We start from the raw sequence: 15,917 nt of genomic DNA on the forward strand, positions 1-15,917 counted from the left end.
GGGCTGTAGTGAACTGAGGTCTGCCTCGCCCGTGAGCACGTAAAAGATGCTTTCTCGCAGGGCTGGCGTCCCGGTGGGTTGGACTCTTCCGTGTTCCAGGGTTGTTTTACTCACCCACGCGCGGCCCGTGCAAACTAAGGACTGAGAGGTGTCCCCCCTCCTCCCATTTGGGCGTCATGCAAACCTTGGACCTGTCCCCACGTAGAGCTGAGCTTACGGAGTGGAGGCGTGGAGAGTGCTGGGGGACGCGTCACAAAGACTACAGTCCCCAGCGGCCAGCGAGCTCAGGGAGTCCCGCAGGCAGGGCCCGACGGCTGCGGGCGGCTGCAGTTTCTCCTGTGCTCGGGCACAACCTTCTGTCTTTCCTCCGCAATACAGGCGGTTACTGGGTGCTGCAACTTCCCCCCGACTTCCGAAAAGGGCCGGTAGCTGGGGAACTGGGCCCTCCACCAGAGGCCGGCGCGTGGCTCCTACGCGGGGGCTGAGCAAAGGGACCGACAGGCCTTGCGCGGGGTGACGTGACCGGCGGACACGTCGTACGGCTGAACCCCAGGCGGATGGGGGCGCGGCCGCGCACGCGCGGCGGAGCCCGTGGGCGGGGCTTTGGGCAGCTGCAGCCGGCGGACCGTCCGCCGGTCGCCGGCGGTCTGGGTCCGCTGCCCGGCCCGGGGGCGGAGACGCGGGAGGTTGATGGGGGGTCGCCTCGACCTCAGCCTCAGTCTGTAGTGCAGCTTCAGCCACGCCGACGGAGATGGCGCCCTGGGTGCGGACGTTGGGAGAGAAGCTGAAGCAGCGTCTGCGGCTGGACGTAGGACGCGAGATCTGTCGCCAGTACCCGATGTTCTGCTCCCTGCTGCTCTGCCTTAGCGCCGCCTCCCTGCTCCTCAACAGGTAACGCGGCGGCGCCGAGCCAGCCGGGTGGGGGGCAGATGGCAGCTCTCCTCCGAAACTGCGGACGCAGGCCGCGTTGCATCGCTGCGCGGAGAACGTCGGGCTGCGCAGCTGCGGGACGTGGGGCCGCCTGCGGGGCCTCAGGGGAGAGCGGCTCGGGGAAGCCGGGCTGGGCGCCGGAGCCCGGAAGTGCGGGCGGGGTTGGGCTCGAGTACCCCCTCTCCCAAGGCCTCGCCTCCTCAGCCACCCGGACCCCATTCGTCCCTTGTTTTCACCCATTTTTTAAAACCTGGGCCTCCATCAACGATGCTTTTCAGGATGAAATCTGTCCGGGCGTTACGGTCAGCTGATAGAGGAGGGTGCAAGGTCCTGTCGCAGTCGCAGGTTTAGACGCACTCCCCTAGCTCTCACCGCGCGCGCGCACGGCCACCCACAATATAGATCACAGTCGATCACGGCTTTTCCCGCAGTGTTGTTGATTACAGTGCAAGGTCGTAAAGATTTTCTGAACCCAAGTCAGAAAGCAAAATAGTACCATCATCTCTAGAATAGTTTTCAAGGGAAGACTGAAAAGTAAAATTGGTAAATTTAATTGACATTTTGAAAACGGAAGGTTCTGCCCCTGAAATAAACTGGTAGATTTTCTAGAAACGGTAACGATGACATAGGAAGTAGTGGAGAAATGTTCCTTTAGAATTATCTTCAGATTTGCATTCGGTGGAAAGAAATCTGAGACAGTTGTCAGCGACAGCATGTGCATGCTGTTTCCTCTGATGTTTCGAGCGTGCAGCCATCCTTACTCTTTATCTGGAAGTAGTTAATCCCCAAGGATAGGAACGGGGAAGCATTCACAAGAAATTTGGTAGTTTAATTTTGCTCTAAGATAACCGTTTCCTGTGACTGTGTTGAAGTTGGGTTTCTTCCCTGGCCTCTTTGCTTTCTTATTAGTTGACTCTGGGTTTATATAATATTAGGTTTAAACAGCGATTGATATTACTGGAAAATGTACTTTGATTGTCATGGCAAGATGTTTGATTGTAAGAGTATGGAAGAAGTGGAATCCTTAAGAGTGGAAAATATTAAGTACTTACTTGCATTGTCATCTGGAAGGTATTTCAAGCCAAATTAACAGGTTTAGTCTGAAAAACATGTAAACTTTATACGATTATTAAGTTTTGTCCAGGGATTCTTACTTGTCTTCTTTGGGAGTCGGGTCAGTTTAGGTCTCTAAAGTAGGGCAACTATGTAGGAGCAGGTTTAACTAGATTTCCAACTTAATCATAGCATCCAGTGTTCTATGTTTTTAAGGAGTCATAGGATAGCATCAGGTCTGTATAACATCTGATCTCTGTACCCTGTATTTGGGTTATGCAAAGAAAGAAGGAAATAACACATAAGTGTTATCTCTGAGTGGTTGGATTTATGAATGAAATTGTTTTCGCATACATGGCACATCTATTCAGAAATTTAAAAATATATATGTATGTGTATATAATGCAGAAAACATTGGGGGCATAACTATGGAACTAGAAAAAAATGAGAAGATATGCTTTATACATATGTTCAACAAATGATTTCTGTACAGGCATTTCACCAGTTAAGTTTTAGAAATAACTTTAAAAGAAATTTTCAGTTTAAAATCTCCCCTGGTTGGGAATTCCCTGGCTGTCCAGTGGTTAGGACTCCGTGCTTCCACTGCTGGGGGCCTGTGTTCGATCCTTGGTCAGGGAATTAAGATCCACTGCAACATTTAAAATGGATAACCAACAGGGACCTTCTGTATAGCACAGGGAACTCTGCTCAATACTATGTAACAACCTAAATGGGGAAAGAATATGAAAAAGAGTGGATACATGTATATGTATAACTGAATCACTTTGCTGTACACCTGAAACTATCACAACATTGTTAATCAACTATACGCCAATATAAAATAAAAAGTTAAAAAAAAATACCACAAGCCACCTGGTAGAGCCAAAAAAAAACCCCTCCAAAAAAACCCACAAAATCCACACACACACACACACACACACACACACACACACACACCAACAACAAAACAACAACAAAACCCAAACAAAAACTACACAAAAAAACCCAACCAAACAAAAACTCCCCTGGTTAGTATGGTTAAACTTAGACTAATACTCTTTTTTTTTTTTTTTTTTTTTTGGCTGTGTTGGGTCTTCATTGCTGCACAGTCTTTCTCTAGTTGCGGTGAGCAGGGGCTACTCTTAGTTGCAGTGCGCAGGCTTCTCATTGCGGTGGCTTCTCTTGTTGCGGAGCTCGGGCTCTAGGCACGTGGACTTCAGTAGTTGCAGCAGGTGGGCCCTAGAGTGTGCAGGTTTCAGTAGTTGTGGCGCATGGGCTTAGTTGCTCTGCAGCATGTGGGATCTTCCTGGAGCAGGGTTCGAACCCATGTCCCCTGCATTGGCAGGCGGATTCTTAATCACTGCACCACCAGGGAAGTCCCGGACTAATACTCTTTTTGAAATTAATTTTTTCTCTAGTTGCCTTGAAACTTTAACTCCTAAAGAACTCTCAAGGTGTTATTTAGCATATAAAATTTTCTTTCAATATGCATTAAAATTATGAATCTTATCTGTGGAAAGATAAATGGATATAACCTTTGGACCATTGTAACTGATTTATGGGAAGAATAGAGTAACATACTTTATATATTTCAAATTATGATATCACCTTTGCAGTATTTTTGGGATAAATTAAGAGCATAGATACAATTACATATAGATTTGTTGGCCAGTCATAGGATTGAATATTTGAATATTATAATTAGGAACATTTTAAGTTAATCCTAATAATAATGGTAATAGTTATAATAGATAACACTTTGTGAGTACTTTGTTTGGCTCAGGTATTGTGTTAAGAGTTTTCATTTATTATTATTATTATTTGTATAGATTTTTTCGTAGCGTTTAACTGTAATTGAGGTTTCTAAAAAATATATTTATTTATTTTTGGCTGCGCCAGGTCTTAGTTGTGGCAGGTGGGCTCCTTAGTTGCAGCTCACCAGTTCCTTAGTTGCGGCATGCATGTGGGATATAGTTCCCTGACCAGGGATTGAACCTGGGCCCCCTGCATTGGGAGCATGGAGTCTTATCCACTTTGCCACCAGGGAGGTCCCCTTCATTTATTATTGAGGCAATTTATTGATGTGGTTGAAAGTTTTGAATCTGAAGCTTGATTGTAAGAATTTTATTCTGACTCCTCCTTTAACTAGTTATATGACTTTGGATAAGTAATCTAATTTTTATCTGTCCCAGTCCCATAATCTGTAAAATGGGCATAATACTAGTACCTACATTATACGGTTACTTTGATGAGTGAAGTGGGTTAACACATGGAAAGTGCTTAGAATGGTGCTCAGCACATGTGCTCTTATTAAATGTTAGCAGTTATTTTTGTCTTATTTATCCTCACAACACTGTGAAGTAGGTACTGTTACTAGCCTCTGACTGTTTTTATGAGATATAACTTACAGAAAAGTGTATAACACATATGTAATTGTATAGTTCTGTGAATTTTAAAATATAGCTCCCCATGTAACCACCACTCAGATCAAGATGTAAAACATTTTTAGCAACTTAGTAGGCTCCCTTGTCAATAACTTTCTCCTTGTCATGTATCAGTTTTGTTGTTTTTGAACTTCATATTAATGGAATCATATGGTCTTGTATCTGGTTCCTTTTTCTCAACTCTCCTTTTGAGATTTATCCATATTGTTGCATATATCAGTAGTTATTCTTTTTTGTTATTGTGTCGTATTCCATTGAGACTATGCCACACTTTGTCCATTCTTTTGAAAGGCATTCGAATTGTTTACAGTCTTTGACTATTATGAATAATGCTGCTGTGAATATTCTAATATATATTTCTTTTGATAGACATATGTACTTATTTCTTTTGGGTTTATATACCCATAAATGAAAATGCTTAATCATAGTATATACATTTGTTTAACTTAAGTAGATACTGCCAGACAGTTTTCCAAAGTGGTTATACCAATTTTACTCTTGCCAAAAATGTTTTACAGTTCTGTCTGATATGGTTTATAGGTTTAGTTTAGCCATTTTAGTGAGTATATAGTGGTAGCTCATTGTAGTTTTAATTTGCAGGTCCTTGATTAGCCCCATTTTACAAATAAGCAAACTGAAGCCTAGAGTTGTTCAATAACTTTCTCAGGCTCATAGATAGTAGCAAAATGGGATTCTAATGTAGATCGTTCAGATTTAGAAGCCCAGACTTTTAAAATTACATTAAAAAGACATTGTTAAGAAAAAATACTTATTATTGATAACTTTCTAAATAACATTGACTCATATAAACTGTAAAGAAGTCAGAAAATAGAAATATAAAGACGACGTTAAAAATCACTCATAAATTTACCATTCAGAGTTGACTACTGTTGTTAACATTCTAGTCACTTTTACCTGCAGTTTGCAATTTTATTTTATAAATTGCGATTTTTTTCTGTATATATAGCCTTCTTCTATATATGGAGCCTGCTTAATATGTTTTAGTATAATTTTCTTTATTACTTTTCAGATTACCACAACTGGCTTACATACACTTAACTTAGTATTTAAAAAAAATTATTTATTTGTTTATTCTTTTGGCTGTGTTGGGTCTTTGTTGCTGTGCGCAGGCTTTCTCTGGTTTCGGTGAGCTGGGGCTACTCTTCATTGTGGTGCGCGGGCTTCTCATTGCAGTGGCTTCTCTTGTTGCAGAGCACTGGCTCTAGGCACATGGGCTTCAGTAGTTGCGGTACCTGGGCTCAATAGTTGTGCCTCATGGGCTCTAGAGCGCAGGCTCAGTAGTTGTGGCTCATGGCCTTATGTTGCTCCGTGGCATGTGGGATCTTCCCAGACCAGGGCTCCAACCCATGTCCCCTGCACTGACATGTGGATTCTTAACCACACTGCCACCAGGGAAGTCCCTTAACTTAGTATTAAGACAGGCTTTTCCAAGTACTTTTATGAACTTATTTAATCATCATAACAACCCTATGAGTTAGGTGTTATTATTATTACCCCATATTATAGAGGCCCAAGCAAGAGTCAGAGAGATTAAGTAATTTGCATTGTGTCATAGCCAGGATTAGAACCCAGACAGTCAGACTCTACAATGTTTTTGTTTCCAAACTAAGTGAGTCTTTCACTGTTATGTTCTGTTTCTTTTGTCTATTTTTCTCTTTCTACAACAGTACCAAATTTTTTTTTAATGACAGTATTATAGTTTTGTAGTGTGTTTTTATATACAGCTGGGTTGTAGGCCGGAACATGTACATATGGCCTTCACGTGTGGCTTTTTTCCCAGCCTGGTGCTGGGTTACAAGGGTGAGTATCCTGAGAAAGAGATTCTGGTGGAAGCTGTATCTTTTTTATGACCTATCCTTGGAAGTTAGGCAGTTAGGCAGCTTCACTTCTGCCACATTCTTTTGGTTAGGAGTGAGTTATTAAGGCCAGCCTCTATTCCAGGGGAAAGAAATTAGGCTCCTGCTTTTGATGTGAGGAGGGCAAAGAATTTGCACAGTTTTTATTTAATTTGTCAATTAAATATTCTATCAATAGAATTGATGAGTTAACTGTATTTAATGGTTTCATCCATGAACATAATCTTTCTCCATTCATTCAGATCTGCTCTGATGTCCTTTTAATAGCTTTTTTTTCATTTAAAAACTTTATTATGGAAAACTTAAAACACAAAATAAAAATAGAATAGTACAATGAAACCTGTAAATACCTGTCACCCAGCTTCAAAAATGATCAGCTCAAAGTCCAGTATCAACCCCTCCCCCAATTATTTTGAAGGAAATCCCACATGACATATTTTATCAGCAAACATTAAACATTTCAGTATGTATCTCTAATAGATGGGAGCTTTTTTTCTACGTAACCACAATACCATTTCACATTAAAAAAAAAACTAATTTCTTAGCATCCTTAAATATCTATTCAGTGTTCAGATTTCCCTGAATTTGTTAGAGCTTTACCCTCCAACATTTTATGATGAACAGTTTTAAACATATAGCAATGTTGAAATTTACGGTAAATGACCAATTATGTTTTGCTCGATTTTACATTAACATTTTACATATTTTTTTTTATTGGAGCATAGTTGATTCACAGTGTTGTGCTAGTTTCAGGTGTACAGCAAAGTGATTCAGTTATACATATACATATATTCATTCTTTTTTAGATCCTTTTCTCATATAGGTTATCACGGAATATTGAGTAGAGTTCCCTGTGCTGTACAGTAGGTCCTTGTTGGTTATCTATCTTATATACAGTACTGTGTGTATGTTCATCCCAAGCTCCTGAGTTATCCTTCTGCCCGTGTTTCCCTTTTGGTCACCATAAGTTTGCTTTCAAACATTTTACTGTATTTTTATATGCTTTATTGTGTGTCTGTCTATCCATTACTCCATCTGTAATGAATCTTACTCATAAACAGCTTTTCACAGTTAATTAAATAAGATACAAATATGATCTTTTAATCTGAATGTTGCCTTCCCTCCCCCATCCCTTTTTTTAACCTTGTAATTTATTTGTTGAGGAAACTGGCCATTTGTTCTGTAGAGTTTTCCACAGTCTGGCTTTTGCTGATTGCATCCCTGTACTGTTTTGGGGCATGTTCTTTTCCCTCTGTGTTCCCTGTAAACTAGTAGTTAGGTCAAGAGGCCTCATTGTTTTGATTTTTTTTTTTCTCCTTTAGTTCATGATGGTGTAGATTTAAAGATATTGAACTGTTTAAAAAATATGCCTTTCTTATGGTATTATTCTTTATTTTATGATATACTGCTAGTTTTAGTTAACTAATATTTTACTTAGTACTTCATATCTATATTCATAAGTAAAATAGACCTAATGATTTGCTTATATTATCTTTATCAGGCTGGGGAGTTAAAATTATATTAATCCTTTAAAATTAGCAGCTTTTTCTCATTTTTTTCCCCCTGAAAGCAGTCTGTATAAAGTAGAGATTATCTGTTTTATGAAAGTTTGGTAAAACCATTTGGGCCAGGGGTCTTTTTTTTAATAGTCAGGTCTCTGATTATATTTTAATTCCTCTAATGATAATTGGTCTATTCAAGTTCTTAACTTCCTAAGTTTTGGCATTTTTGTCTTTTTCTAAAAATTTATGTCATATAGCTTATCTAATTTATGAGCATACATATAGTTTTTATAGTCTTACTCTTCATTTCAGTTATAGCTATGATTATTTCTTTTTCATTCTGTATTGTATATTTGTATCCTCTTTTTTTTTTTATTTCCTTATCTGTTTTGCTAAAACCTTGTCTTTTTAACTTTTGGTTTTGAAAATTTCCAAGCATATATAGAAAAAAGAGAGTGCAAGGAACCTCTAAGCACCCATCACTCAGCTTCAGTAACCATCAATGTTTTAAAAAAGTCTAACCTTCCTCCCTTAAAAAGTAAATTATTCTACACAAAACCATAACCTTACAAAATTAACAATAATTCTTAATGTCTTCTAATAACCAGTCCATAATCAAATTTTCCTAATTATATAAAAATTTGTAGGGGCTTCCCTGGTGGCGCAGTGGTTAAGAATCCGCCTGCCAATGCAGGGGACACGGGTTCAAGCCCTGGTCCAGGAAGATTCCACATGCTGCGGAGCAGCTAAGCCCATGCGCCACAACTACTGAGCCGCGTTATAGAGCCCACGAGCCACAACTACTGGAGCCCGCGCACCTAGAGCCCGTGCTCCGCAACAAGAGAAGCCACCGCAATGAGAAGCCCGCGCACCGCAATGAAGAGTAGCCCCCGCTTGCTGCAACTTGAGAAAGCCCACGTAGCAACAAAGACCCAACGCAGCCAAAAATAAATAAAAATAAAAATAAAATTATAAAAAAAAATGTGTAGTGCATTTGTTCTAATCAAAATCTAAGCTAGGTCCACTCATTGTATGTAGTTGATGCATTTCTTAAACTTTTGTAAATGTCTTATAATCTAGAACAGGAGTTGGCAAACTTTTTCCGTAAAGTGTCAGAGAATAAATATTTTCGGCTTTACGGGCTACATCAGGTCTCTGTCCCATATTATTATTTTTAAAACTTATTTATTTATTTTTGGCTGTGTTGGGTCTTCATTGCTGCGCATGGGGTTTCTCTAGTTGCAGCAAGAGTGGGCTACTCTTCATTGTGGTGTGTGGCCTTCTCACTGCGGTGGCTTCTCTTGTTGCAGAGCACAGGCTCTAGAGCGCGGGCTTCAGTAGTTGTGGCTCACGGGCTTAGTTGCTCCATGGCATGTGGAATCTTCCCGGACCAGGGCTCGAACCCGTGTCCCCTGCGTTAGTGGGCGGATTCTTAACCACTGCGCCACTAGGGAAGGCCCCCATATTATTTTTTAAAAGAGCCCTTTAAAAATGTAAAAATCTTTCTTAGCTTGAGGGCTATCCATAAGCCATAGTTTGTCAACCCTAATCTAGAACATTCCTCCTCACCCGCTCTTTTTTTCCTCCTTGCTATTGAGTTGTTGAAGAAACTGAGTCATTTGTTCACACCTTGGGTTTTGCTGATAGTTTCCTTGTGGTGTCTTCTGTTTTTACTCTCACCTGCACCTTTATATTTTTTGTAGACAGGGAGTTAGGTTTATAGGCTCAGTTAGATTTAGATTTGTTTTTATTTATTTATTTATTTGGTGCAAGAGTACTTCACTGATGCTGTGTACATCCTATTACATCACATCAGAGGATAACTCCACATTAGATGGAGTTGCCTCACTTTGTGGATTCAGGTGGTGACAACTGCCCAACAAACTTTCTCTTTGGCTTCACCGTTTATTTACTCCCTGAATCAGTTACTTCATTATAGGATGCAACATGATGATTTTGTATTCTTCCATTCCTTCTGTAGTTTTTAGTTTAAATTCTTGTGTGGGGCTTCCCTGGTGGTACAGTGGTTGAGAATCTGCCTGCTAATGCAGGGGACACGGGTTCGAGCCCTGGCCTGGGAAGATCCCACATGCCATGGAGCAACTAGGCCCGTGAGCCACAACTACTGAGCCTGTGCGTCTGGAGCCCGTGCTCCGCAACAAGAGAGGCCGCGATAGTGAGAGGTCCGCGCACCGTGATGAAGAGTGGCCCCTGCTTGCCGCAACTGGAGAAAGCCCTTGCACAGAAACGAAGACCCAACACAGCCAAAAATAGATAAATACATAAATAATAATTAAAAAAAAATTCGTGTATGTGTGTGTAAAATTGCTTTACTCCATCCTCCATTAGGTGTATTTAGTTACAATGAAGTACATCTCAAATTGGAAAAGTGGGTTAAATACTTACACTTTTCTCTTAATTATTGGCTTTTAGAGTAATTATTGGTGCCCTCAAACTTTCAGTAGTATCCAGTTAGAGATTTGCTTATTTTATTCGTTTTTCCAAAGAATCAGCTTAATTTTCTTTTTTGTCGTATCATTATTGTCTACATTATTGATTTCTGTTCTTCTCTTTAGTGTTTCCTTCCTTTTAATGTGTTTGGATTTGCATTTTTCCCCCCAGCCTTCTGAATGCTTAGCTTGATGGTTTTCAGCATTTCTTTGTCTCTGATTAATGCGAGGTTTCTCAGCCTCAACACTGTTGATAATTTGGGTCAGATAATTCTTTGCTGTGGGGGGCTGTCCTGTACACTGTAAAATATTTAGCAGAGCCCTAGCCTCTAGTCATGTGATGTAAGTACCACAGTCCCCTTCTCCCTCTCCCTGCAGTTGTGACTATCAAAATGTCTCCATATACTGCCACATGTCCCCTGGGCAGTGCGATCACCCTTCGTTGAGAACAACAGGATTAATGCATTTAATGCTATAGATTTCCTTCTTAAATGATGCCTTAGTTATTGCTTGCCCTAGTTATAGCAGTATACATATTGCATGTAGTGTTTATTGTCATTCAGTCTAAGCACAGGTCTACAATTCCTAATCTGTAATTCTGAGATCCAAAAAACTCTGAAGAAGTAACTTTTCGCATAAGTTTGGCATTTAATAACAAAACCTGACCTCAATAGACTTGAGACTATTTATAGTATTTATTTCTGACTTATTTATTTATTTTTTTTATTTTTTTTTTTTGCTGTATGCGGGCCTCTCACTGTTGTGGCCTCTCCCATTGTGGAGCACAGGCTCCGGACGCACAGGCTCAGCGGCCATGGCTCACGGGCCCAGCCGCTCCGCGGCATGTGGGATCTTCCCGGACCGGGGCACGAACCGGTGTCCCCTGCATCAGCAGGCAGACTCTTAACCACTGCGCCACCAGGGAAGCCCCTGACTTATTTATTTATTTATTGTTTATATGTTTTGCTGCAGAAATATTAATATCTGATTATGGAGTACTGTATCAGGCCTCATTAACATATTACATTATGTTATTTATGAAATACATGCTATAAAACTGTTCAAGAATCCTAAAAATTCTGAATTCTGAGTCATATCTCTCTGGCTCAAAATGATTTTCAGTAAGTGGCTATGGACATGAATTTCATAATTTCCTCTGTGAATACCTGTATAACCTATTGAGTTAGTTTCCAGACTTAATGTTTCTTTAAAACTTGATGTCAATTATGGTATTGGTTGGAGTGAAGCTTTGTATAAAGGAATGAGAAGAAATAAGAGTAGAAAGGTGGGTTGGGGTCAGCTTGAAAGGGACCATAAAGGTTTAAGGGGTTTGTGTTTAATCCTGCAGGCAACATTAAGCCATAGCAGTTTTTTGAGTGAATAGTAATCATGTTTATGTTTTAAGTGCTGAGTGAGAGCATTTAATAATCGGTATGTAGTGGATGTTTCTCAAGTATAGAATTGCCCTGGAAGCCTGGAGACCAGGCAGTTTCATGTAGTTGGGTGGTGCAGCCTTTGTCTCACAGCTTTTGCACTTACTTGGTCACTGTCTATAATACGTAAGCATCTTTAATCATCTGTCTTCACCTTCTTACTACTTGGTGCTTTATTCCCCAATTCTGAAATCCCAGATCTTCACAATATCTTCTGTAACCTTTTCTATTCCATGCTGCACTTGGGCAGTTGTCCCCAGTCTAAGAACTGGGATCAATGTGGAACTCACTTGTGTGCTTCCCTTCTCTTAAAGATTCTATTGCTGTATATTGCCTGTTATCCAGCGCCTAAAAGCAGTTGCTGCACATGTTTTGTTCAGTTTTATAGTTGTTTATGGCAGGAAGGCAAGTCTGGTACAAATTATTCTGTCAAGGAAATAGAAGTCTCTTACTCCTTTGGAACATATACCATCTGTTTTCTCACTGATCTCCAGGTCACTTGTACTATAAGCTTCTGGTTTATAAACTTTCTCTCCATTTTAAATTCTGCCATCATTCTAGGTGACTTCAGTGTTTGGGCAAGTAGCCCATCAAATATGCTAGTCTATCTCGAGGTGACTCCTGTACGGTCTCCCACTTGGACCACCCTATGGTGGCCCTGGTTATCACCAGAAAGTGTTCTACCTGTGAAATCTTAAAAATCAAACCTCCCACTTGCTGACCAGTGCCTACTTCTCTCATTCGGAAAAGCCTGCTTTCCTCAGCCTCCCGATTCCTCTGCCTTCTTCCTATCCATTGTCCCTCTTCTGTTGTCACTTACTTTCCTATGTGGTTCGGAGTCAGTCTAGCTTAGATTCCATTGCCCGTCACTTCAGCCACTCTATTGCCAGTATCTTTGGCTCTCTTTCCTTACATTCCACTCACCTGACAAACTCCAAATCTTGGATCAGTGATGCTGCTTGTTTTTTTTAGTGTTTATATCCTGTTTACTGAATGTTGCTAGAGAAGATCCCACACCTGTAAATTTAACTCTTCAGCCTCAGTACTGCTCGGCAGTTCCCCAGGTTACCCTTCTCTTTACTTCTTCCCAGCAGCTGTTGCAGAACTTCCCCAGTCTTCTAGAGCTTTCCGTTCATGCCACCTTCACCCTTTACTCTCAGCATCTCCTGTTTCACCTAAAGGCCATCATAAATTCCTGTTTTGAAATCTACAGGTTTGACTCCATTCTCATCAATCTGTTCTTTCTCTCTGGTATTGGGGAGGAGATATCTCTTCCTGTTATAACTATTTCTTCTGTTTTGGCTCTGAATCCCAACTACTCCTATCTTCTCTAGGAGAAAATAATTCTCTCAAGTTATCTTTTCTCTCCTACCTTTTCCTCTCTTTTCTCCTTCTCTCCTATTAGCATTTAAATATGATCAGGTTTTTCTAAACACCTTTCCTCATGGTCCCTCTCCAGCTAACACCTTAGCTCTTCTTTCCTTTAAAAAGAGAATTATCCACATGTACCAGTTCCACTTCCCCACCTCTCTTCAATCCACTGCAGTCCTTTACCATTCTACTAAAATTGCTTTTGCCTAGTTCATCAGTGGCTCTCTTGTTGCTAAAACTGATGGACACTTCTCAATCTGTCTCACTTTATTTTACAACTATTTGATCATGTTAACTACTTCATCCCTGTTGAAATGTTTTCTTTCTTTTTTTTATCTTGACAGCCGTTTTGACTTGACCCCCGGTTGTCTTCTCAACTCTTCTAATTATTAGATTCCTTTACAGATTCCTCTTGTTCTGCTTATTTCTTAAATGTATTATGTTCTCTTCTTTTTTCATTCTGCAGCTTTTCCCTGGTCATGTCATTCGTTCCCATGACTTCAGTGATCTTTATGCTGGTAATTTCCAAAACTTTATCCTTGGCCCATATTCTCTGCAGAGATCTAAACTACCCAGTATTTGGCTGGTTATGGAACATTTCTGCTTGACATGTCTTGAGATATCTGAAATTCAACATGTCCAAAGGGAACTGATTTTTAATCTCTCCCTTCTCCTTGCATCTAATCAACTACTTAGTCCCCTTAATTCTTCCTCCTAGATGTCTCAAAACAGTCAGCTTCTTTTTATTTCTAAGTCTCTTCCCTAGTACAGGCCATCTGTAGACTCTCCTAGATTAATTACTTCAGCAGCTTTCTAATTAGCCTGCATGTTTCTAGTTTAGGCCATTCTCCATATTGCTGCCTGTCTACTGATCATCTGGTGATACTACTCTTTTTCTTAAAACTCTTAAAAATTCTTAAAATCTTCTTAAAACTCTTCATTGTCTCCTGGGCATTACTCAGGACTCTTGATGGTAGATGAAAGAAACTCAGCTCACACTAGGTTTGGCAAAGAGGGGAATCATGGGAAGATTATGTAAGTGCAGAAAGAACTGGAGTGTAGCTGGGCCTCAGAGACACATAGAACCAGGGTTTGGAATACTGCCAATAGTTTGTTCCCCTCCTGGATTTTCCTGCTTCTCTCTGTGGATTGGCTTCATTCTCTTCTCACTACATAGTGATTTGTGGCCTGAAGAGCTAGCACCAAAGTTTGTACTGTATGGTTTGCACAGCTAACGACCGTGACGCGGTAATTAGAATTTGAACTGTGATGTTTGGGGGGCTGGTGTCTCACAAAGTCTTGGCAACTGAAATGTATGCACGTCAGAGCTGTGCGCTGTGAGGACTGGCCGTATCGAGACACCTTAACATGGCTTACTGTATGACACTGTGTCATGTGGCTTTGGCTTGGCTTTTCTAGATTCATCTCAAGGCCACTTCTCCCTTGGAACTGTGCTCAGATCTTAGCCTACGTAGTTCTCTCCAGTTTGAATTCCCCGGCCTCTTCCCCAGTCCCTCCTTCCTCTACCCTGTCCTCTTCTGTTGGTTTTCTCCTACTCACTCTTTAAGGTTTTCCACAGACACAACTTTCTCTGAAAAGAGTTTTTCTGTCTTTTCAAGTTTGGGTTGTGTATTTTGCCCGAGGAGTTCTCATATCATGCATACTTTCTCTGTCATAATATAGAACACATCATCACACTGTATTGTATTTACTTACTTATCTGTTATACCTACCAGATAGTGTTTTCCATGCAAATAGAGACCATGGCAGTGCTGTTCCTTACTGTATCCCTAGAGCCTAGTACTATGTAGCACAAAATGGGCACTCAGTAAAATTGATTTAATGACAAATAATCAGAATTTTGGTGGGGTTTGAATACTACCCTGTCAGAAGGTATTCTGGAAAAATGTGGTATTGGCTAAATATGACAACCTAGGTACCAAATTATGAAATATTGAGAAGTTATACTTCTTTATACATTTAATGAAATATACATTTGATAGCATACATTCTGTGATTCTTATAGTTAGTAGATACATTACAGAAAATCATGACTGGAGAAGTTGCTTCAGCCTAGTATGGTAGGTGCTTAATTAAAAACTTGTGAAATCAATGAAGGGACAAATTAGTGTTATATGTTTTTTTTTGGTTCTAATAATTACCTTCCTTTATTTCTAAGGTATCTTCATGTTTTAATGATCTTCTGGTCATTTGTTGCTGGAGTTGTCACATTCTACTGCTCATTAGGACCTGATTCTCTCTTACCAAATATATTCTTCACGATAAAATACAAACCCAAGGTAAAATATATGTGTTGTTACTTTTAAAAGAGTTAGTAGGTATGACCCTGTGCTATTCGATATTGTTTATGAAAGCATGTTAAAGCAGTGATTTTTTAAAAATACATCTGCTATTATTTAATAATGGAAGACATCAGAACATTTTTAAAGTGAAATTTGCATATATGTTTATTTTTAAAGTATATAGGTCTCCCAGGAGGAGCTATAGAAAGAAAATAGAAAATTCTCAGAAAATTGGGCTCCACGATTTTAGAGTGTCCTTTGACTGCATATTAACTATGATGACAGTGAATTAAAACAGGTTTCCAAAATTGGTTGTACAGTAGAATCACCTGAGGAATCTTTTAAAAAGTACAGACTCCTGGGCCCTACCACTAGATTTTGATTGAATAGTTCTGGGTTAGGGCCTTGTAATTAGGACCTGTTCAAAGCCTTCCAGGTGATTCTGAGGCACAGACACAAACAGGGAACTAATTGTTCCCTAAATGTTTATTTGCTCCATAGAAACAAACCAGTAATATTTCTTTAACGAAAATAATTAGTTTTTCTGAACTTTG

The 15,917-nt window shown here is 40.2% G+C and overlaps 1 protein-coding gene across 11 annotated transcripts in view; it reads left to right on the top strand.

Moving 5' to 3' along the window:
* Positions 1-751: 751 nt before the first annotated feature.
* Positions 752-15,917, top strand: part of SNX14 (sorting nexin 14) — a 67,169-nt gene continuing 52,003 nt past the window's right edge. For all 11 annotated transcript variants that reach the window (XM_065888825.1, XM_065888827.1, XM_065888828.1 and 8 more), the window contains exons 1-2: positions 752-891; positions 15,240-15,360. In XM_065888825.1, coding sequence (XP_065744897.1) covers positions 752-891; positions 15,240-15,360 — 261 coding nt within the window. The remainder of the gene's footprint in view (positions 892-15,239; positions 15,361-15,917) is intronic.

This window comes from Phocoena phocoena, chromosome 12 (assembly GCF_963924675.1).
Source record: "Phocoena phocoena chromosome 12, mPhoPho1.1, whole genome shotgun sequence".
In the NCBI taxonomy this organism is placed as follows: domain Eukaryota; kingdom Metazoa; phylum Chordata; class Mammalia; order Artiodactyla; family Phocoenidae; genus Phocoena; species Phocoena phocoena.